General features: G+C 29.8%; 2 protein-coding genes across 4 annotated transcripts; one reads left to right on the top strand and one right to left on the bottom strand.

The window, feature by feature from the left end:
* Window positions 1–12795: 12795 nt before the first annotated feature.
* Window positions 12796–18610, top strand: LOC101507979 (phosphate transporter PHO1 homolog 10). Of its 3 annotated transcripts, none has more exons than XM_027331708.2 (14): window positions 12796–12935; window positions 13204–13687; window positions 14406–14742; window positions 14858–14906; window positions 15039–15110; window positions 15453–15582; window positions 15684–15804; window positions 16341–16599; window positions 16718–16822; window positions 16917–16961; window positions 17059–17208; window positions 17427–17705; window positions 17803–17939; window positions 18184–18610. In XM_027331708.2, the coding sequence occupies exons 2-14, from the start codon at window positions 13270–13272 to the stop codon at window positions 18287–18289; spliced, it is 2208 nt and encodes a 735-aa protein (XP_027187509.1). In that variant the 5' UTR covers window positions 12796–12935; window positions 13204–13269; the 3' UTR covers window positions 18290–18610. The 3 variants fall into 3 exon arrangements, with proteins under 3 accessions (XP_027187509.1, XP_027187510.1, XP_012568286.2); XM_027331709.2 differs by having other exon boundaries at window positions 13235–13687; XM_012712832.3 differs by having other exon boundaries at window positions 12796–13687.
* Window positions 18611–18904: 294 nt separating this feature from the next.
* LOC101508291 (uncharacterized) lies at window positions 18905–22978 on the bottom strand. Its single transcript, XM_004490041.4, has 4 exons — window positions 22816–22978; window positions 22396–22485; window positions 20961–21228; window positions 18905–19516 (listed from the first exon to the last, which is right to left on the bottom strand). Exons 1-4 carry the CDS (start codon window positions 22856–22858, stop codon window positions 19219–19221), a joined length of 699 nt encoding a protein of 232 aa, XP_004490098.1. The 5' UTR covers window positions 22859–22978; the 3' UTR covers window positions 18905–19218.
* Window positions 22979–22995: the final 17 nt, after the last annotated feature.

Consider the following 22995-nt stretch of genomic DNA (forward strand, 5'->3'; position numbering starts at 1 on the left):
TTGGTTGATTGATTTATATTCATTGGAAAAGACTTAAGTGTGAGACCATAGTGATTAGTCTACTAAACTTATTACTATAACACCTAATTACACTATACATTTTTGCATCTTTCTCAAGTGCATCCTCCAACTTTGGTTGATTCCTTGAGTTGCAAGATATTGTTCCAAGTGTATGGTGTCTTCTTGTTTGCCTGAAATGTTTCTCAATTCAAAACATTAGATCAATCAAGTATTTCATATCTACTGTGTGTTTGGGAATTAAATCAAAAACATGATCAGGGAAGCTCATGACTTACAATGTGTTATATCATTTTTAGGTACGCACCTGATCTTGGGTTCTGAGGAGTTAGTCTTAAAATTTGATTCATCCTTAGTGTTAAATGTTGTTTCAAAATAGCCAATTTTAGACCAGGAGGAATATCTAGTGGTTTGTTTTGAAAAAAGGTTTAAAAAACTGAGTTACAGCTGGTTTTGATAAATCTTCAGAACGTTCTTCGTTTTTTACATCAGCTGAAGAATGTTCTTTGTTTTTTACATCAGCTGGAGAACGTTCTCCTTTTTTCAGTTTTTGAGAAAAAATTTCTTTGGCTCTAAAATGTTCTTCCTTTCTGAAGATCTTTTCATCCTTTTTTTTAAAATAACATGCAAAGTCTAGATCTCCCATTTTGTCACAACATGAACATTTGATTTTGCATTTTTCCTATCTCCTTTTAGAAGCAAATTTTTTTTTATACATTTTAGTTTTTTGAGTTTTATCAAAACCAAGTCCAACTTTATCAAATATTCCCACTTGGGATCCCATGATTCTCTAAAAAGTTTCAGTGGATTTAATGAAGTTTGTTAAATCATTTTTAAGAATTTCAACTTCAGCCTTGAGAAGAACGTTCTCTATTTGAGGTGAAGATCGTTCTTGACTTTCTGAATTTTCAAATTCAAGATTTTTGAGTTGAGATTCTTTCAGATTTGGAATGACCTCTTTAAGTTTATCATTCATAGCCTGAATTTTTTCTTTCTCTTCTTTTTCCTTGTGAAATTTTTCTTTAAAAGAACTACACTTTTGAATAAGAAAATTTGAATCATTTAGCAAATTGTCAAATTCAATTTCCATTTGTTTACATACAAGACATGGTTCAAAGTTTGTTACCTCTGTATCTTCAATGTTTGCCATCAAACACAGGTTTGCTTCTTCAGATTCATTTGTTTCTGATTCATCAGAATCATCCCAAGTTGCCATCATTGACTTCTTCTTGAAAGGGAATTTCTTTGGCACCTTTTTGTTTAATGGACATTCAGTTTTGTAATGTCCTTGTTTGTTGCAGCCAAAGCAAGCAATTTTGCTTTTATCTATTTCAGTTTTGAAGTGCTTTTTATCTGGAGATCCCTTTTTGATTTTATCTCTTCTCCTCATCATTCTTTGTATCTTCCTTGTGAGAAGAGCAATTTCTTCATCAACATCTTCTTGACCATCTTTTGAATCACTTTTCTCATTTGTTTGTTGAATATTTGGTGAGCTTTGATATGCTTTTAAGGCTATTGTTTTTCCTTTCTTCATAGGTTTATCTTCCATACATGTGCCCTTAGAGTTCCAATAAGTTCTTCCAAGCCTAGTACCTCAAGATTTTTGGCTTGGCTTATAGCTATCACCATTGGTCTCCATATGATTGGAAGACATCTCATGATCTTTCTTACCCTGTCTTGTACTAAATAAGCTTTGCCAAGAGAGCGCATTTCGTTCACTATAGTTGTGAATCTTGAGTACATTTCATCAATTGTTTCTCCATCATTCATTTCAAATAATTTGAACTTTCGAATGCCAATGCCCGTTCTCGTTTCCTTAACATGGCTTGTTCTCTCATGGTGAGTTTGCAATGTGTCCCATACTTTCTTGACCGTATCACATTCATCTACTCTTTCACTTCCTTCTCTGCTTAAAGCACATGATAAAAATAATTGAGCTTTTGAGTTTAGAAGTACCGTAGATCTTTCATTTGTTGTCCAATCTTCTTTTTTCTTTTCAGCCGATGTTGAATCGTTTTGATCTGTTCTTCACATACCAGTATCTTGTGATTTTAGGAACAATTTGATATTACTTTTCCAGAAATAATAAACTGAGCCATAAAAGTATGGTGGTTTGTTTGAAGACCCTCCTTCAGCAACGTATTTAGCTTTTGACGTTGTCTTCCTGAATCTTTTGCTCTAACAATTTTTGGGTGTTTTAATCCTTAGAGATTGGCTCTGATGCCAATTGAAGTAATAATATCAATTATAAGGAAAGGGGTTTGAATTATAATTGCCTATTTTTAAAATTCCTGATTAAAAATTGAAAGTTTAACTCAAGATTGATCTTTGTTATAAACGAAGATTGATCTTGGTTAGTGTAAAACAACAATATCAATTTTATCAATATAAAAACTGATGTAAAGCATATAATAAGTAGAGATAAAGATAGAGAGATCACACAAGCATATATCCTGGTTCACCCAAACACGGGTTACGTCCATTCCTCACGAATGTGAGATTTTCCATTAAGTGCTCAAAGCAAGATTGTTCTTGGTTTTCACAGATCAATCTTGATCTTTACACAGTTTCTACCTTTCTACTTTAGAAAGGATTTCCTCAGATTTACCTTACACTATTTCAGAAAGGATTTTGCAAGATACTTTTAAGACATAAAAGGATTTTTACACACTACTCAAGCTAAGTTAACAATGTAGCCTTGAGTTACAAATAATGATTTTGAGAATGTTAGAATCTGGGTATTGCTCAACTCTTGTTTGAGAATTAGATTCTGTATTTAGAACTCAGTTAATACAGATCTTAACACAACACAAAGAGTGAAACTGCAAGCTGGAGAATGATTATGAGAATCTGGAGTATGATTGATACTTTGCTTGGCACTTTGAGTTGTGTTTTGTTCTTCATCTTGAAGCTGTATTTATAGGCTTCAAGAGAGCTTTAGGACAGCTTATTTATCCGTTGAAATAAGGCCAGCTGTCATGGATAAGATCAAACAAAAAGCTAGAGTGTTCAAGCTGAAACAAGGAACATTATTGGCATCCAATATCGATCTTCAAATTTTGAGATGAGCTGATTTGTACTTTGTGTTTTTGTCAGTTGTCTGAGATGATTTATATCTTTACATTAAGTATGCAGGTGTTGATTGAAAGTACAACTTCAGTGTACTTTACAGCCTGTAAATTTGTACTTGCATTTGACTCACTTGAAGAATGATCTTGCTTTGTACTTTTCATGAAGCATGTATTTGATCCTTTGAATTCTTGAAGAATGATGACTTAGATTGATCCTTGCTTTATTCTTGATGAATGTATGAGATAAATTAAGACTTTCCAGGATCCAATCTTTCACAAGGAAAACTGATCATTCTTGTTTAAGACATATGTGGAGAACGTTCTTCATTTTCCAGAAATATCAAGAACGATCTTGGTTTTACTAAAGTAGGTCAGGAACGATCTTCGTTTTACTGAAGTATGTCAAGAATGATCTTGATTTAACGGTTTTTGCTTTCTTGATTGTAATGAGATCTGCTTTGAAATAATTGGTACCTAACTTGTTTTGACACACTCAAATGCACATGTTAAATACCAAAACACTTAGAATCATAATTAGAATTCTTAATTAATCTTTTGTTTAATTATCATCAAAATATTAATTTGAGATTTTGTCTTAACATCCACTTCATCTAACTTGGATTAGGATTAGTAGATGACATCAAAGACCAAAGTAATGAGAAAATTATATTACAAGAATATAATCTAAAGATTTTTTTTTTCAAATAACTAAAATAAAAACTTTCTGAAATGTCAGGGAGCAAAAGAATAAACAATCCGTTAAAAAAAAAATTAAAAGTATAGAGACATCACTATGGACAATTTGACATCTCAACTATGTTGCAACTTCAACTTTTCAAACAATCATATGCAACACTCCAATAAATATACTAATAAAAATAGAAAAATTTAAAAGAACATAGGGGAGCATAAACCAAATCCCTAAACAATATTAAATTTTTTTACTCCCATGAATAATATTAGTGAAATATATAGTTTGCAAGATCCAACCTATTAAGAAAAAATCCTCGAATATGAAGTGAGGAATACTATTCCACAAATGAAAAATTTTGGGTCGAAAGATCATAGTTTACTAATTTATCAACACAAATATTATATTCCTTATACACATGTGTGATTTCAAAACAAATGCTCTAAGTGAGCATGGTGCAATTATTCCATCTTACACGGAGTTACCAGGGGACTAAAGAAGGAGAAGTGAAGGCCAAAACAACAATTTGAGAATCACTTTCTCGACAAAAGATTATTCCAACATCTTTGGTGTATTATCTCAATTGCTAAAATAACGCCCCTAAAGTTCCACCCAAGTAAGATTGAATTTCTACGTCTAAAAATACCACTACAAGTTGTGTGACCAAGTGAACATTTAGCCGCACCATCAATGCTACATTTAATTTAGTTACAAGAGGAATGCGTCCAAGAAACTTCTTTCATATTGGAAGCCGAAAGAGGTTTAGTGGGAACCAAGAAAACCTTAAAAATAGGAAATTCATGTATAGATGAAGATGCATAACACTTGCTAAATTTATTAGATTAAACAACATTAGAAATAATAACATTAATAGCATAATGAAAACATGTTCAAATATAGAAATATCACAATTCTAAAACATTCAGAAATAATCAAATCAAAAGAGTTAAACCCTAAAAGTTACCACACTAATCAGAGTCGACTCTATACAATCTCAAATTATTGGTTGACCAATATGTTGACATGTGAATTACTCTTCCTCTTTCTCGTTTGTAATTGCTTCATCTGCTGCCATCTCATCATATGTCCACACACATAGTGTGTATGCAGCCGCAAAGGAAACAAACAAAGGTGAGTCATCGTTCTCAAGATATAAAACAGAGTAAATCATATTAAGTACACAATCAAATATTTCATCATATACAATAAATAAAATCATCAATGCATGATAACACAACAAAAATTGTATTCATCAACTACTTCACGTTGGATCTTTCTAGCTTTGGGTTGGTACTGTTTTGAAGTCACCTACTACTCCACAAACAAAAATATCTAGCTAGGGGGGTTTAGTATTCCACAAATCACCTCATCAGTGTCTCACCTTTATATAAGACCTTCTTACTGATAACTCACTCAAAATCTTCTCGATCTTCGAACTCAAATTATATTAAGTGACAACCCTCAAACATAACTTACTATATGAATGGAACACATATATATAACAAGCAGGACATTTCATTCATTGTCAACAACCATTGTCAAGCAAAACTCGGCTCATATATGTGATTAGATGTGCTACGACAAATTAATGTGCATCATCACCCTAGCAAGCAATATCAATCATAATTAAACATTAACTTAGTCTTAATTATTTATTTTATCACTTAGTATATAACTCTTATTACTAGTTAATCAATAATGCAATAAGTCATTCTTACTTAATCTAATCAAGTAATCCTAAGACTCTAATCATTAATTCATAACTTAGTCATTTTTTAATTTTGATTTTCTACCTAATTTATTAACCCTAAGTCTATAATTGATCCGTCTGTAACTTAACCATTTTTTACTTCTAATTCACTATATAATTAATTAACCCATTCCTACTAATAATATATTCTCAACCGATTATATATTCTAGGTCCTAATTACTATGCTAATCGACTTTGTGGGTTGCACTAATCAATGATTATTTAACGTAAACATTATTCAGTTATGGACACCTTCCTAATCTATTAAGAATTTATGAAATTCTTATTTGTTTAATATTTCTCGTATGAAGTGAGGAAAAGTTTTGGGGTGACATAATTTTTTTATAAATTTCGAGGATTGTTGCATTTGAAGATGATGGAGTTGAGTCCGTGAATGAGGATGAACTTATTGATTTTTAATTAAAGACGAGTTTTGAATTTGAAGATGATGGAGTTGGTTTGTGAATGAAAATGAACTTATGAATTTTTAGTTGAAGATGAATTTTGAAATTTTACTTTTTAGTTGAAGACGACGTTTTTATTATCATCATTATAACTACAATAAATTTTTAAGTCATTATTTTCATGTTACCTTATGAAAATAAAACATATTATTTATACTCTATTAATTCTAAAAAAAAAAAATCACAACCTACTAATAGTTGATGCTTTGGTAGCGTAGCATTAATATATTCCATTGTTATGCATATAGTAAAGTAGCAATCAACAATGAGCGATAGATAACTTCTTTTTTTTTTTACGACATAAACATGGAGAATATGTCCTTTATTGGGGGTTTTTACATTTTAATTGTTTGATTGGTGTTATGGCATTCAGAAACATCATATCTTATCACCTTTTTATCAATAATTTTTCATCTAAAAATTGTCATTTAGTGTTTTGTCCAATGGTTGCAAGCTTAGAGTCATTTTTAAAATATTGTCTATATTTTCAAATTGTTCGATAGTTGTTTTGTTTTGTTTTATATTTTGTTTTTAATACTTTATATATATTTTTTTCTCAATTACTTTATATTAAGCAAAAAAGTTTTGGTGCATCGCACGGATCTACAATCTAGTTTAAATAAAAACGTGAATGTGAGATAATTAGTAAGATTATTTTAGATTCTTACAAGTTGCACTATTAGTATAAAAAAATGAATGAATTATTTAAAAATAATGTGGTATTGGATATATTATGTCTAAAATCTGAGATAATGCTTGTGATATTAATGATAAATTTATCTTCAAAAATTTAATTGTAACATCTTTGTTCAGAATTTTATAAACAATTGGGTTATCATAAAATGTCTAATTATTTGGTTGTATATTATTTTTTATAAATATATATATGGTCACACAAATGTATTTTAGTCAAAACAAATATAAAATTATATATCACTTAGTTATCATATATATTGCATAAGATAAATTATAATAAATTTTCTTCACTTATTTATAAAAAATTGGCACAAATTTTAGATAAATATTGCATAAACTAATAATGCGCACAAGACGAAAAACATTTTAATATTTATTTTATATTTTCCAATAAAATATCTTTTATAATAATTTAAAAATAAAAATAAAAATATCTCTTACATGAGATAGGCACACACAAATTAATATTCTCTGCTGCAAGTATGCAGCATTCTTTACATCTCTCTATTCTTCTCTTAGAATTTTGATTTTCCTTTATTTTATTATTTTCTTTTTTTAAAATTGAATTTTTATTAATATGTGAAGATAAAAGTATAAATATAGGGTATAAAGTAGAAAATTTCTTGATTCTTCTAACCATAGGTTTTTATCTCACTAGGGAAAATAATCCAAATCAAACTAAACCCTTATATGCTGCAGAGAATGTTTACGTAGCAATACTAAGGAAATTGGTCTATATAAAAAGTAATAATCAGTTATTTTTATGTTTTGGGCTATATTAACAAATGTCCTTACTAAAGAAAAAGAATATTTGAATTTTTTTCCATTTTTGACAATTTTAAAATATAAATTGAATAATTTCTAACATTTTATTTTTAAATTTAAACTTCTAAACAAGTGTTTTCACATTAGTACAATTAAGAATTTTCCATATTTGATTTTGTCACTATTTTACCAGATAAAAGTTCATTTATATTTTAGGATGAGGTTAAATTACGACAACAATAATAGTAGCAGTAGAGAAAATATCTTTTATCATTTTTAATTTTAATTTTTAGAGTACGTAGTTTTAATAATTATTGTTGGAAATGATTATGATTTTAATGGAAGATTGTTGAAAATAATAATAACATTAATGAAAGTTAGTGTTGTTGTAAATTGAAAAAATAAAGAAGTCTCACATATCACATTATATATAAAGTGGAGGTATGGTACTTGACGTGTGTCTCAAAAAATACCTTTTTATAAAGGAAGAATAACGCACTTGCACACCGTTTTGTGATCCACACAATATCAAGCGCACTTACTAAAAACCTGAATATCTGAGTGCAAGTGGTTTGTTTGGTTCACATCCTAAAAATTTTATTTTAGTATTTTAAAATTTAAAAACTAAAAAACTTGTTTGAATTACTTATTTTTAAAAACTGTTTTGTAAAACTATTTTTAATATTATACTTTTTAAAACTAAAAAAACAAAACAGGTAATTGTGTTTTACTTTTCATTTTTCAGTTTTTATAATTCTTTAGTCAAAAATTATTTTAAAAATTAGAATTGTTAAACAACTTTTTTTATTTTATTTTTAAAAAGAATTTTTAAAATTTATTTATAATATGATTTTCAAAAACTAAAAAGTAACACAATTTAACAAGCCTTAAATGTTTCAGACCAATATTTTATGTAGTCCATCAATTGAATTTTTGGATCTGCTTCTAACCAATTATAAAAGTTGTTGCAGATGGAACCTGGTGATTTAATTTGCCACATACTAGATAGACTATATATCTATTATATATATTTAAAACAGACTCCCATGTCAACTCTCATGCCACCTCATAGTATTTCTTCCACATGTGCAAACATATCCCACCTCAACAAAAAAGCTTATGTGTACGCCTTAGAGAGTTCTCTTGTGTTTTTATGTTTCACCTCATTTTTTCTAATTAGTTTCTAAATAGTTTTTTTCCTCTTTTAATCCCTCTAATCCCTAATTTTTTTAATGACTTCCTCCAACAATTTCTTCTTCCCTCTTGTGTACGTCCCAGTCATTTGCCATCCTCGCAAAACCATCTTCTTCTCCGACTCTACTCCAAAGGTACACTGAAAGAGGTATAGGTTGGTTCGTTGCAACAACAAAAATTCTTCTCTTTGTCTATTTCTAATTTTGGTGCCATGTTCACCTCATTTTTTTCTACTTAGTTTCTAAATAATTTTTTCCTCTTTTAATTCCTCTAATCCCTAACTTTTTTAATGACTTCCCAGTCATTCGCCATCCTCGCAAAATCATCTTCTTCTTCGAAATTGCCGACTCTACTCCAAAGATACATTGAAAGAGGTATAGGTTGGCCAAAGATACACTGAAAGAGGTACAGGTTGGTTCGTTGCAACAAAAAAAATTCTTCTCTTTGTCTATTTCTAATTTTGGTGCCATGTTCACCTCATTTTTTTCTACTTAGTTTCTAAATAATTTTTTCCTCTTTTAATTCCTCTAATCCCTAATTTTTTTAATGACTTCCCACTCATTCGCCATCCTCACAAAATCATCTTATTATTCGAAATTGCCGACTCTACTCCAAAGATACACTAAAAGAGGTATAGGCAGGTTCGTTGCAACAAAAAAAATTATTCTCTTTGTCTTTTTCTAATTTTGTTGTCATAAATTCAATTATATTCTATACAATCTTTGAAATCAATTTGGCTCATAGTGACTTAATGCTATGTATAGTTTCTTACATGAAATTCTATCACTGCGACTATCCAAGAAATCCAAGTTGGGATGGGACCAGCCGGCAAATTTCGCTACCCATCATACCCAGAGGAAAATGGTACATGAAAAATTCAAGGAATTAGTGTTTTTCAATGTTATGACAAGGTATATTTATACATCAATATTCTTTCCATCTCTCTTCTAAACTTTTTTCCTTCTTTAGTTGTTTTTAAGTGTCACTTTGCTTTTTGTGTCTCATATTCTTAGTTTTACTTCAATGTAGTATATGTTGAGTAGCTTACAAATTGCAGTTGAAAAAGTTTGACTCAATTAATTTTAAGCATGTTTAAAAGATGTCTGACATTGAATTGAATTGAGTAAATTAGATCATTTTAAATTTCAGAACACAAATCTAAATGTATTGTAGAAATTTTTTAAATGTTAAATCGATCTTTGTGGTAATTGTGAATTTTTTTATTTTAAATCGGATTTATTAGAATTTTAATTTACAAACATTCAAACTATTATTAATATTGGCAAATGAATCATAATCATTAACATTTTGGTTACAAACTATTAACTGTCAAACAATTATAAGTATACAAATAATTACAAATAAATTACTTTAATTTCATCTATTATATATATTTAAATATTTTTATTTGACTTTTTACTTTGAATATTGGTAAATATATATAATATATAAATATTTAGAAATGATGGACAAAGTCATGCCTCTTTTAATTTTAGTCAGTTTTACTTTACTGAAACTAATTAAATTTAATTTGTTGTTTTATAATGTTAATTGACGTAAAATTAAAGTAATTTATTTGCAATTATTTATATTTAATAATTAAAAATATTTATTTTACTGAAATTATTTAAATTAAATTTATTGTTTTATAGTGTTAATTGGTATGAAATTAAAGTAATTTATTTGCAATTATTTATATTTAATATATATTTTTAATTGTATGAGGATTAATATTTTGTAATTGTTATAAATTTTGCATTTCGATTTTGAAACCAAAATGTTAATCATTATGATTACTCTATTAATGTTAATAACAATTTGAATGTTTGTAAATTAAAATTCTAATATATCCGATTTAAAATAAAAAGTTTCACAATTACCATAAAGATGTATGATTAAAATGATCGAATGAGACAACAAAAAAGTAATAAAGTAAAATACAAGATGAATGTATTTCCAAGTATTTTATTTTAATCATTTTTAGTTTCAACACTAAAATAATATATTTTGTAACTCAATTGTATATCTTAATTTCAATTATCAAATATATTACTTCAATATTTAACATATCCAATGATCTCAATATTAATACAGTACTTTATTTATTCAAGTCATTCGTCTAAATTGATACTTCTCTTCTATTAATTATATTGATAAAATTGTACATATATTATTGATATAAATACTTAATTAGGACATAAAACTTTATTTTGTTTTCTTCTAAATCTACTTAAATTTGATAAATAAAAATATACCCGCGCAATACGCGGGTTAGCATCTAGTTATAATAATTTGATATTCGGTGGATTTTTGTTTTTGGTACAAGTTATTCGGTGGATTTTAATTTGTATATGCCTAGAAAGACGTATTACGATGATTCATGTTAGTTCACTCCACGTGGTTATTCTCAAGTAGCCATCACCACACCTGAATTTTGGGGCAATACGACACGCAGTATTATATGTTAGATGAATACATTCTTCAAATCAAATCCATCAATTTACTAGTATTATTATTAATATTATTATTATTAAATAAAAAAAGAAAAAAAGAAAAGAGACCTTTAAATACCTAAGTCGAAAAAAAGAAATTAAAAATTATTTAATTTATACATTAAAATTGTAAAAAATAAAATTCTTATTTTTTAGAAAAACTTTCTACGTTATTATTATATAAAATTGTATTTTTATTTGATTGTTTATTTGTAAAAGTGAGAAAAAAAATATTTTATATTATTAAAATAGATATATCTGAATTTTTTAATATTATATAATTGAAAAGACATTGAAAAAATATGTGTTTTAATATGTTTTAGAAGAAAAATAAAGGTTATAATCTGAGAATGTAAATATAATAATATCATATTAGGTGAATTTAGATATTCTCTATACGCTTTAAAATGTTTTTAAATTATAATAATAAAGAGGAGAAAATATATAAAAAAAGAGATACTAACTTAGAAAATTAGAGGGAAAATTTAATTCTTAATAAATTTATTTCTTATTTATTAATTTATTTATTATAATCTTGTTAACAACAAAATAAAATAAAGAATCTCAGGACGGTATGTGGTATTCATAAATTACTCGGCACCTCTTAAAATGAGCAATTTCATAAATAGGTCCACCGAAAATTATTAAATACTTATAAGTTGTTTAAAATTTGAATGATGATCAATGTTGTGTAGATAATAAAAGTTTAGGGTTTTCTTTGAAAAATATTCTTTAATTGATGTCTATTTATTAAAAAAAATTGTATACATGTTTTTTAAAACTAAATTTATTGAAGCGACACTAATTAAATTACTGTTTCATTCGTAAGAACGAAGAGGTTTGTAAATTGATATTTCAAAAAAAGTATTAATGAATATTATTAAAGTTTGAGTAATTTTTAAATACCGATCTCCTATAGACTATTTACTGTGTTGATGTATTGAAACATTCACCAATCATGGATTCCTAAACAATGTAATATTTTACTATGTAAAAATAACTTTTATATATGGTATGATCCTCCACTTGCACAACTGAAATTTCTATCAGTGTATGTGGAAATTTTAAAGTGAAGGTACATTTTGGTCTCTCGTTGACAAAAAAAAGCATTTCTCTCATTTTTTTCTTAATCTGTTTGTTATTTGTTTTTGAATCGTGACTAGATTATATGGCAGTTTACATGTCATTATATAATATAATGATCTACAAAAAGAACACGAAAATATAGTGGAAAGAAAATAAATCACAATTTAGAAATGAAAACAGGAAAAGTAAAACACAATGGGGTAGAAATACTTAAGATGAAAATTGGTGGAAAATTATTGTTGTGTTGGATGTTACTCATTCCTTGATGTAACTAACGATCACTAAAAACTATCTTCTTATGTTTTTGTTAAAATTCACTAAGAAAATTTACGGAAACCGTTAATGATTTATAATATACATATCGATTCTATACATTTAATATATATTATAGTTCATAGATTAAATTATTTCGATTTATTTTTGTCAAAGACTAAAAATAACTATTTTCTTTGTCCGAGACTAATCTATCCTACATGTTTTTTGTGAGGACCAAAATGTCCCTTTTACTCTAATTTTTTTTATAAATTCTCTGATGAAGTTATTTTCTTGTACATGTGACTCCTCACATACAATACATTTTTAACAGTAAAAGAACAGAACCAAAAATAAAAGTTATTCATATTTTCAACTGGAAAATCTAAAGGTGACTTTCTAGTAGTGTTGTGGAGTCCTGCTTCTGAATACTCCTAATTTCTTCCATTTTCTATGTAAGCTTCTTTTCATGTTATTTTTATAGTTACATAAAATGGTGTAATATAGCATAATTTTTGTTCTTAAACTTTATGAAGATGCAAAAATGCTATCTATAATATAGAAAGACAACTTGTGTTAGAATTACCAATCTTTTACCACTCCATTCTTGTTATGAACTTTCTATGATGCTTTTCTTTTGTTGGTTATCATTTTGAACTATTATATTTTGCTTATTTACTTGTGTCCAGATATATGTACTTTTTTACTTATATTTTGTTACAGAGGAAGTATTATTTTCTTTTGCTATGTGAAGTTTTTCATACCAGTAAATTTCCAAAAGAAGAAAAGATGACATTTAAAAAAGATTTTAAACAACAAATGGTACCTGAGTGGGAGAGAGAGTACATGGACTATGAAGGCCTCAAGAGAATTTTGAAAGAAATCAAAAGCAAGAATCAAGTTAAAGACAATAATAGGCACTTACAGCAGCACAGGTTCAGCCTTGAAAGAGCATTCAGTGGACTAAACTTTCAAAGAGACGATGGTATTGAAGAACAAGTTATAGATGTTAAGAAATTAGAGCTAGATGAAGAAAGAGGAGAAGATGAAGCAAGGTTCTTTGAGAAGCTTGATGAAGAGCTCAATAAGGTTAATGCATTTTATAAGGATCAAGAGGAAGCAACTAAGCATGAAGCAACTCTTTTGAGTAAACAAGTTGAGACTTTGGTTGCATTGAGGGTAAAGGTTAAAAGCCTTGATTCAACAGGTAAATGATAAATTGAATTGATATTGTAGTTTGTTTGGTCTTCATGATTCAATTGGTAGGATTTGTAAGCTTTAGGAGACAAAATTTGAAACATAGAGTGAACCATTAATTTAGTCTATGAAATTATAGGTAACATTAAATTATTTGGTCTTAAAATTGAAAATCCTATTAAATTGACCATGATATTGTCTCGTATTGACTAATTTGCACGAAGATTTTCAATACAAGGATCATTGTGAAATTTTGTTAATTTCACGGACTAAATTGATGATTTGCACAATTAAGTCAAAAGAAAAGTCAGAATCACAAAATAATTTGAGATCATAAGGTGAGACAAAATGATGTTCATCCACTTTCCAAGTAAATGTGAATATAAGTAATGATGTTCATTTAGTTACATTTATTCATTAGTGTTAGAATAGCAAATCTTATTCTAAAGTAAATGCAAGAACACAACAATTTGTTACGGAATTTGGCCAATTGTATCCGCGTCTTCCACAATAGTGGTTGATGTACCTTTTATAGCGTACAAACCTTTATTAAAATACTATGGTCCAGTTTACATGTTTACCGCTGAAGTAGCTCCCCTCCACTCGTTATGCTTTCAGCTCCACTCATTATGTTTGAGTGTCTCGTCACTTATCAGCGAATATAAATCATAACAAAAAATTGCAATTATTATATTTCCTGTAAGTCTGAAATTGAGCTGAATCTGCAGGATTGCAGCAGAATGGTTTGTCATCTGAAGATAACATGGATCAAACTCAGCAGCAGCAAGAATCTGAAGTTGATCCTGTTCAACAGAACAATGAAAGTACTCATTATGAAGAGGAAACCAACAGTAATTACAAAAGAAGAGACCCTATGGAAATCCTTGAGAATGTAAAGATTGATAATGCTCTTCAATCTCCAATGTCAGCAATTAAAAATGTTTTTACAGATTCTAATGATAATGAGTTAAGTTTCAACAAAGAAGAGCTGAAGAAAGTTGAAAAGCAACTTAGACTTGTGTTTGTTGAGTTCTATCAGAAACTCCTTCATCTCAAAGATTACAGGTAATAAACAAATCATGAAACCTTTCAATTTCTTATCATGTAATCTTTTAATATCAGAAGCTCCTTCATCTCAGTGTTACCATGTGCTTATGTATTTATTATGAAAATGGTTCAGTTTTATGAATCTCTCAGCATTTTCCAAAATCATGAAGAAATATGAAAAGGTTAGTTGCATTCTTCACAAATTCAACACTGGATTAAGGACTTTTAAGAGAATATTGTTCTGTTCAGAAGCTGAACTGTGACAAGATTTGTTTAATTTCATTTTCTTTTCTTTAATATGTTTGCTCAAAAAGTGTGTATCAAGAGGAGCTTCAGCAGCATACATGAGAGTAGTGGACAACTCCTATCTTGGCACTTCTGATGAGGTTTGTTTGTTTGAATCACATATGTTGTATTCACTGCATTAATCATGGTTATCTCTTCATATTAAAACTTGGCAAGTTAAAGTTAAGTCTCGCAGAAATTATGCAGCACCGACATGTTGGATTGAAAGCGTATCTAGTGTTTGACACCGATACATGTAGTTACAGTCAATCACTCCATTTTTTTAAATTATTACATGTGTCAATGTGTCAGTGTTAGCGATGTGTTCGGTGTCTGTGTATGTGTTAGTGCTTATTTTTTATTGTTGACATTGAAGATTGAAGAGCATTATCAATCTTTACATGCTAAATCCTAAAACAATATCCTTCTTCATCTAATTGAAGGTCAATTTTCTTTTGGAGAAAGTAGAGTCCACCTTCATCAGAAACTTCACACATTCAAATCACAAGAAGGGAAGGAAATTGTTAAGGCCAAAAATGAAAAGAGAAAGGCACAGCATAACATTTTTCACTGGTAAAAATGACACAATGCTATTTAAAATATTAGTATGTGAATGGCTTATAGTTTGTTCCAAACAATGTTGTTTAATTCTTATATTTTCTTATTTCTTGTAGGTTTCTTTTGTGGCTGCTTAGTTGCTCTACTAGTTGCTACAATATTAAGAATAGTATCTCAACATTTAATGAATAAAAAAGTAGGCACATTTTACATGGAAAACATTTTCCCATTATACAGGTGACAGTTATTTTTCAGCACCTTGTTTTCATTTCTATTGGTATACTGATCATAAATGTCCCTTTTGCTTGTATTCTATTTCCTCTATATTCATGGTAAGTCTTTAGAGTTTTAAATTGCAGTTGCAGACACTGCGACCGTTGTGATACGTATTGCAGTTTTATTTTTTATTTTTTAAATAATCAATGTTAGCAATTGGTTGTTAGTTTTTGTTAGAGTCTCCAACTCCCCCAAACTACCTTATGACTCTCGCGTATTGCGGTTGTTGCGGCGTGATTTTCTTTTTTTATAAGTATCAAACATTTATACAATCCTTTCAAATATCTTATAAATCTATGATGTAAAGAAATAAGAAGAAAATATTTTGTATAGCACTACATAGTGAGTTGTGGCCTGATGCAGTTGCAAACACTGCCGCAAGCACAATATTGCGGTTGGATCACGTGATGCAGTCTACAATTTAAAACTAATGCCTTATTATTTTAGCCTTCAAATTCTGTCTATGCTTTATTTAAGATTGTAGCATTTTCTTGCAGTCTATTTGGATATATCACTCTACATATGCTAATGTATGCTGCAAACACATACTTTTGGAGGCGGTATCGGATCAACTATCCATTCCTATTCGGCATAAGACCTGGAACTGAGTTGAATCACAGAGAAGTATTCCTTCTCACAACAGGTCATGCAGTGGTTGCAGTACTATGTTTCCTGATAAATTTGGAGCTTGAGATGAACCAAAAGGATAAAAGCTATAAAACAGCCACTGAGCTTGTTCCTCTGAGCTTAATTGTAGTAAGATGCATAGTTTAGAAAATAACTTCTTAGTACACTAGTTGATACATAGTTTCAAAAAATACAGTTACTTCACTATTAGTCCTCACCTCTCACCACTATTTTGTTTCATATGCAGCTTGTTATTTTGATCACATTTTGCCCTTTCAATATCATACACCGGTCGAGTCGCTTCTTCTTTATTCGGAGTTTATTCCACTGCATATGTGCTCCTTTTTTCCCGGTAACAGAAACAAATAAGAACAATTTGAATGACATGATTGAATATAAAAAATATACTTGATCCAGATGAAACTAAAGAATGAGTTTTTTTGCAGGTTACACTTTCGGATTTCTTCTTGGCTGATCAGCTTACCAGCCAGGTCTTTTTATGCTCTTTTGGATTTCAGATGATACAATTAATACAAACATATTTTACATTGTAATATATTTTACTCAATTTTGTATTTTTTACTTTAGTTCCAAGCTTTCAGGAGTTTTGTGCTTTACATATGCTATTATGGCCTTGGAGAACACTCAAGGAGGCAAAAAAAATGTAGAAGTCATGGTATCTATAATGTACAATACTTCATGGTTGGCATCATTCCTTATTGGTTTCGCTTGGCGCAGGTTCATAAAATCTACTCTTTTTACATATAATATGTCATCTAATTTCTTTTTTATCTGCATCACCCTATTTCTAGAAATAGTGTCTCTGCTTGCCGAGGTAAGGTTGCATACATCTACCCTCTTAGACTCCCCCTGGTTGAAGCATCATGCACCGAGCTTCCCTTTATATGCATCATGACGTTTGGAAGATACACTAACTGAGCAAAATATATTTGTAGTGCATGCGTCAATTGTACGACGAGAGAAATATTGATCATGCAATCAATGGTTCAAAGTATCTATCAACAATTGTTGCAATGGTGATTAGGACTACTTTTGAAACAAAGAAGGGAATGACATGGAAATTGTTGGCACTTCTAACATCTGCTGTAGCAATACTGCTAAACACATATTGGGACATTGTCAAGGACTGGAGTCTTTTACAAAGGCATTCAAAGAATCCTTATTTGAGGGATAAACTTATAGTTTCTCATAAAAGTGTCTACTACATAGCCATGGTAACAATGAGCTAACCAAAGGCAACATTTGTTTTGATCTTATCTTCTATATTGGATATTTCATTAATTGAATCTATCTTTGTAATTAAATCTGCAGGTTGTGAATGTGGTTCTTAGACTTTCATGGATGCAGTTGGTTCTCGAACTTGATTGGCGTCCCCTTCATAAAGTGGCAATCAATACATTTATTTCCTGTCTCGAAATTATTCGTCGTGGCATTTGGAACTTCTTTAGGTAATATGATGTTTAATTTTTGCTTTTAAAATACACTGTAATTAGGATCTTTGACACATTCGACTGTGAGTCAATCAAGATATCTCCATAGCTTCGGCCCTTTAAGCTGGCTGGCTATGGGACTAATCCTCGATTTGGCTGATTAAACATTTTGAATGCATAATCTTGAACATTTTGAACAATTGTAATTGGTCAATGTAATGAGTGGCATGCATATATTAATATACACATTGTAATTGGTCAGGTTGGAGAATGAGCACTTGAACAATGTTGGAAACTACCGTGCATTCAAATCAGTTCCTCATCCTTTCAGTTTCTATGATGATGATGGAAATGACAAGGATGACTAGTGGCATTCTGCTTCAATGCAAGATTGTATTGTAGCATATACAATTCCAATTTCAAATCAGAAATTTTACATTGATTGGGATATGAAGTGTAAGGTAGGAAAAAGTAGATTGTACACGTGATAAGTTCACACAAATTTACACGAGATATAGGAAATTTTGCTTTTATTTTTTTGTAGAGAAATGTTAAAAAGAGAACTCTAGTATAAGATTAGCCCAAAACAGAAGTTTCATTGTACAATTTGCTCTTCTAATTTGTAAATATGTACGTAAACGATCTTTCTAATAGTGTTAGAATAACTTGAAAGGATCATTTGAGCAAAACACTTAGTTTATATGATTTTCAATATCAATTTTTTTTTTTAAAACTGGTTTTCAATATCATCGATGACAAAACTTTAAACACAATATTATTGACATTTTATGCATCGTAGCAGCAAATTAAAAGAAGAAAAAAATTAATTTCAAGAGTTTGAAAAATAAAACAAAGTTTTAACTTACTTAATTGACTTTGAAATAAAAGCAATTTTTTATATATCCTTTATCGTTTCAATTGAAAGTTGGGAGTTCAAATAGTTACATGTTAATAATGTTAAAAGCCTCAAACAGACAATAAGATGTTCATAAGAAGTTGATTCTATTTAAGTCGATTAAGTATGATACTACACGAACATACTACAGTTCAATTCTTTTTTACACAGCAAGATGCTCCAATTTCAAAGCCTTAAATTGATGAGCTTAGCATCATTTCAATATCAATTCCCAATTTGAAACACCACATAATAATGCTAGAATGGTAATACCAATTTCCAGATAAGTGATAATGCAGGCTTCTGGAATGTCGTTTATACCCAAAAAAGTTTTGAAACTAGATTAAAAATATTAATTTCATTTCACGTTGGATAATGAGAAAACCCGACAGAAGTGAGTATTTAATCCGAATCATGTCTTCTCCTCTCCTTATCTTTCTTGTGTCTCTTCCTGTCATCTGAATCGCGAGAATGTCGTTTCTCACGTTTCTCTTGCTTTCTGTCCTCGCGAGAATGCTGCTTCTCGCGTTTTTCACGTTTCTCTTCCTTTCTCTCTTCCCGTCTTCTCTTTCTTCTACTTTCATCATCAGAATCGTCTTCAGTCTTTCTTGGTGAATGATTAGGAATAGATACATTCTCCTTCTCAGTTGGTGGAGGTGGGAGTTTTGAGGAACCGGGTTCTTCCCAAGGACGGAGTTCTCTGAATACATAGTTTTGTTAAGTAAGTAAATCAGACTGTATCTTCAAGAAATCAATTCAAAATTTTAAACAAGCAATCAGCATACATTTAAAAGTGCAATTTCTAAAACTCCACACGACAAGATAATATCAAGATATTGTATTTCATACATAAAAATGAATTCACCAAGATAATATCAAGATATTGTATTTCATACATAAAGATATTGGCAACATACATAATGAAATATGAATTTATGAGCCTCTAAGATAATATCAAGATATTGCATTTCATATCTTTTGGCACTTTCCCCTCGAGCTAAAGAATGCCTGATTGACAGTGTCAATATCCTCTTAACAGTAAATGCAGGCTGTTGAACTATCGATTACTATGTCAAGAAGATATAGTAAATTATGAAAATAAACAAAAAATGTTGTTTCATTTCAAATTTGAGTATGAGAAAACCCAAAAGAAGAGTATATTCAATGTGAATCATGCCTCCTCCTCTTCTTATCTTTCCTTGTATTTCTTCCTGTCATAAGTCATGAGAATACTACATCCCACAATTCTCTTGCTGTCTATCCCCCACAGGGGTTTTCCTTATCACACTTTTCTCTATTCATATTTCATACACATCAATCTATGTTGAGTAACTTTCACATTCAGTCTTACACCAGCATAGCCAAAGAAGAAATGTGAGCATTCATAGCATATAACTTTTCTCTACTTTGGTCCTAATGTGATTTCCAAAAGTCATAAAGCAACCCTCACAGTTTTTTTCCATATGCTAAATAAAGGTCTAATTCTTAATTTTAAAGAGAAGTGCTTTTCTCAACTAAAAGGCATGTTTAAAAAATTATAATAATGCAATTGTTCGGAAAAAAATTAAATAAACCAAAAATCTTGAAAAAGCTGTTTAGCCCTATAAGCTAAAGAGTTTGATTCTAAAAAAGCTATAAAACCATTTGTAGTGTAAGATCACTTGTTTAATCCTAAACAGGCCCCAAATCTACCAGGACCAAATCACTTGTTTAAAATCACCTCTATAATAAAACTCACTAATTACAGAGAGGATTAGTACTTAAATGTTTAACACATCTAATACCGATGCTTCAAGAAATCAAAACTTTAGCACATCAAACTCAAATTGGAGTAGTAAATTTTCATGAGTATTTCGTTCTTTATGATTTGCTGACACATAAACCTTCTGAAAGATGGGCATTCGGTCATTCACCATGAGAAAACCTAATTATAATACATCAGACGCACATAGAAATATGAGAACACTAATCTTATTTTCCACAAGTCGCCACAAGCAAACCCACCCAAATGTTCTTAATCCAAATAATTTATATGATGTGCTAAAAATAGAAACAATTGACACAGGAAACAGCAAAAATTATTAAAGAAAACAAATCCACTTTATTTTTTTCAAAATATAAAAACCTTTTGTAGTCAATTTTACCTTGCAAAACCAACACCTTGAACCCTTGCTGCTTCAGCATGACCTTCACCTAAGTCCTCTGCTGTGGAGCCTCTCCTTACTAGTTCTGAAAACTCATGTTTATCAAGACGGTTACCTTGAGGACGATTAGCACGCTTAGGAGCTAAGCCGAGAGCTTCCCTCATTGCTTGCTCCTCCTCTTCCTTAATTCTTTTTATCTCTTCTTTTGCAGCCTCCATTTCTTCACTTTGGGACTTCTTATCCCTGGTATACCAATAAAGGTCTTTCCCTGTTGAATGAAAAGAGAAGATTTAATGATGCTCTCTTATTAAGATATGAACAGCCAAACAACAGTCTAACGTTTATAATATAAACTTTATATATATATATATATATATATATATATGTGTGTGTGTGTGTGTGTGTGTGCATGTGCGTGTCCCTCTCTAGACTCTACACTTTTTTAAGCATCCTAAGAACAGAAAAGCAGATAGGTAAATTAACTTGTATACATCTTTTTAGCCCTCTACAGCCTTCCTACCTTCATATATTTTAGCCCTCTACAAGAAGTTATAGAACAAAAGCATTTGAATAACAGAACAATTGGATACTCTGAACTCTCCTAACACCACTGATATTTTAGTGTGACAGCATACTATTAAGTTCCAGATTGTGATATAAGCTCTTGAAATGAAGATCACTTCGGTTCAGTGCAGCCAGTACAGAGTTTTATTCTTCCAATAAGGGTGTCACTTCTTTAATCCTAACATAATCATTCAGACAAGTTCCCCAAAACCACAAAGGATATTGCAAACAAGTTCCCTAAGGGCACCTTTTTTATTAAGAAATCATGCAATATAAAGTATTCAATGAAAAGTACAGCCCTTTGTACACTGATATTTTAAAAAGCTTTATTTTTCATTTAATATTTCCATTTTTAAATTACTAAATCAACCCATGTCGAACACAATTGTGTTTGTGTTGGACACTTGATGAACATTTCCAGATTCAAAGCATGTTTCTTCTTTAATTTTTTGAATTTTTTTACCAATAATATGTAAATGGAACCCTTGTGCTAACTTTTAAAATATTTATTCTCTCTTTGGGTTCGTAATTTATGTTTTCATGTTCGTATCCTATAATTTAAAAAAAAAAAAAACTGTTATATCCTCATTTCCTAGTAACATGATATCAGTGTCCAGTGAATCTATGTTTTCTAGCTCATTAGCATTTTCCAACCACATATATAAATTAAAGACAGTAAACCCAAAATAAAACAAATTTAGGACAACCATATCGTATCCCAAATCGGACTCTGGTATCCAATTTCAGTAAATGTAGATATGTATTGACTGGTCCTCATGCTAAATGCAAATGCATAAATAAAACATATTGTATATTTAACTTTTTTAATGAAGAAGGATTAAGCTGAAGTTAGATTAACAATGAGCTTTACCTTTCTGCCATCTACCAACAGGGGCCTTGATACTATGACCGAGATAATTTTCCCTGTGTTTATCAGCTTTTACATCGTCCCAAGTGAATTCTGCCCATCACAAGTAACACAATAAAAAAAAATAAAAAATAAAAATCCATTAATACAAATGAAAGAGTGATTCAAGATTTATACTACTAAGTTCGACAATATTTATCATACAGAAATCATAAAAAATTATAACTTATAAGCATAAATTTAAAAAAAAAAGTCAAAATTAGGTCGAAAACCGAAAAAGTCAAATTATAAAAAAACTGAATTTGCAGAAACTATCTATAACGTCAAATTGAAGAACGAATTGATAAAATTAAGAAAACAAATTTAACGATTGAATAGTTGGAGAAATTGAGATTGGCTCGAAATTGAAGAGATGAAACTTACGATCTCGACCGCCACGAACGCCACCTCTAGTTGGATGATACATGGTTGCAGCCAAACACGGTGTTGTTTTTTACTTCTTCCTTCCGCTCCGAAGAATAAAAAAGCTTCTTCTTGCCGTTATCAATTTTGGTTCTTTCAAATCATATTTTGTCAATTAAAAAAAACAAAGTGGTTATATTA

This window comes from Cicer arietinum, chromosome 2 (assembly GCF_000331145.2).
Source record: "Cicer arietinum cultivar CDC Frontier isolate Library 1 chromosome 2, Cicar.CDCFrontier_v2.0, whole genome shotgun sequence".
NCBI lineage: Eukaryota > Viridiplantae > Streptophyta > Magnoliopsida > Fabales > Fabaceae > Cicer > Cicer arietinum.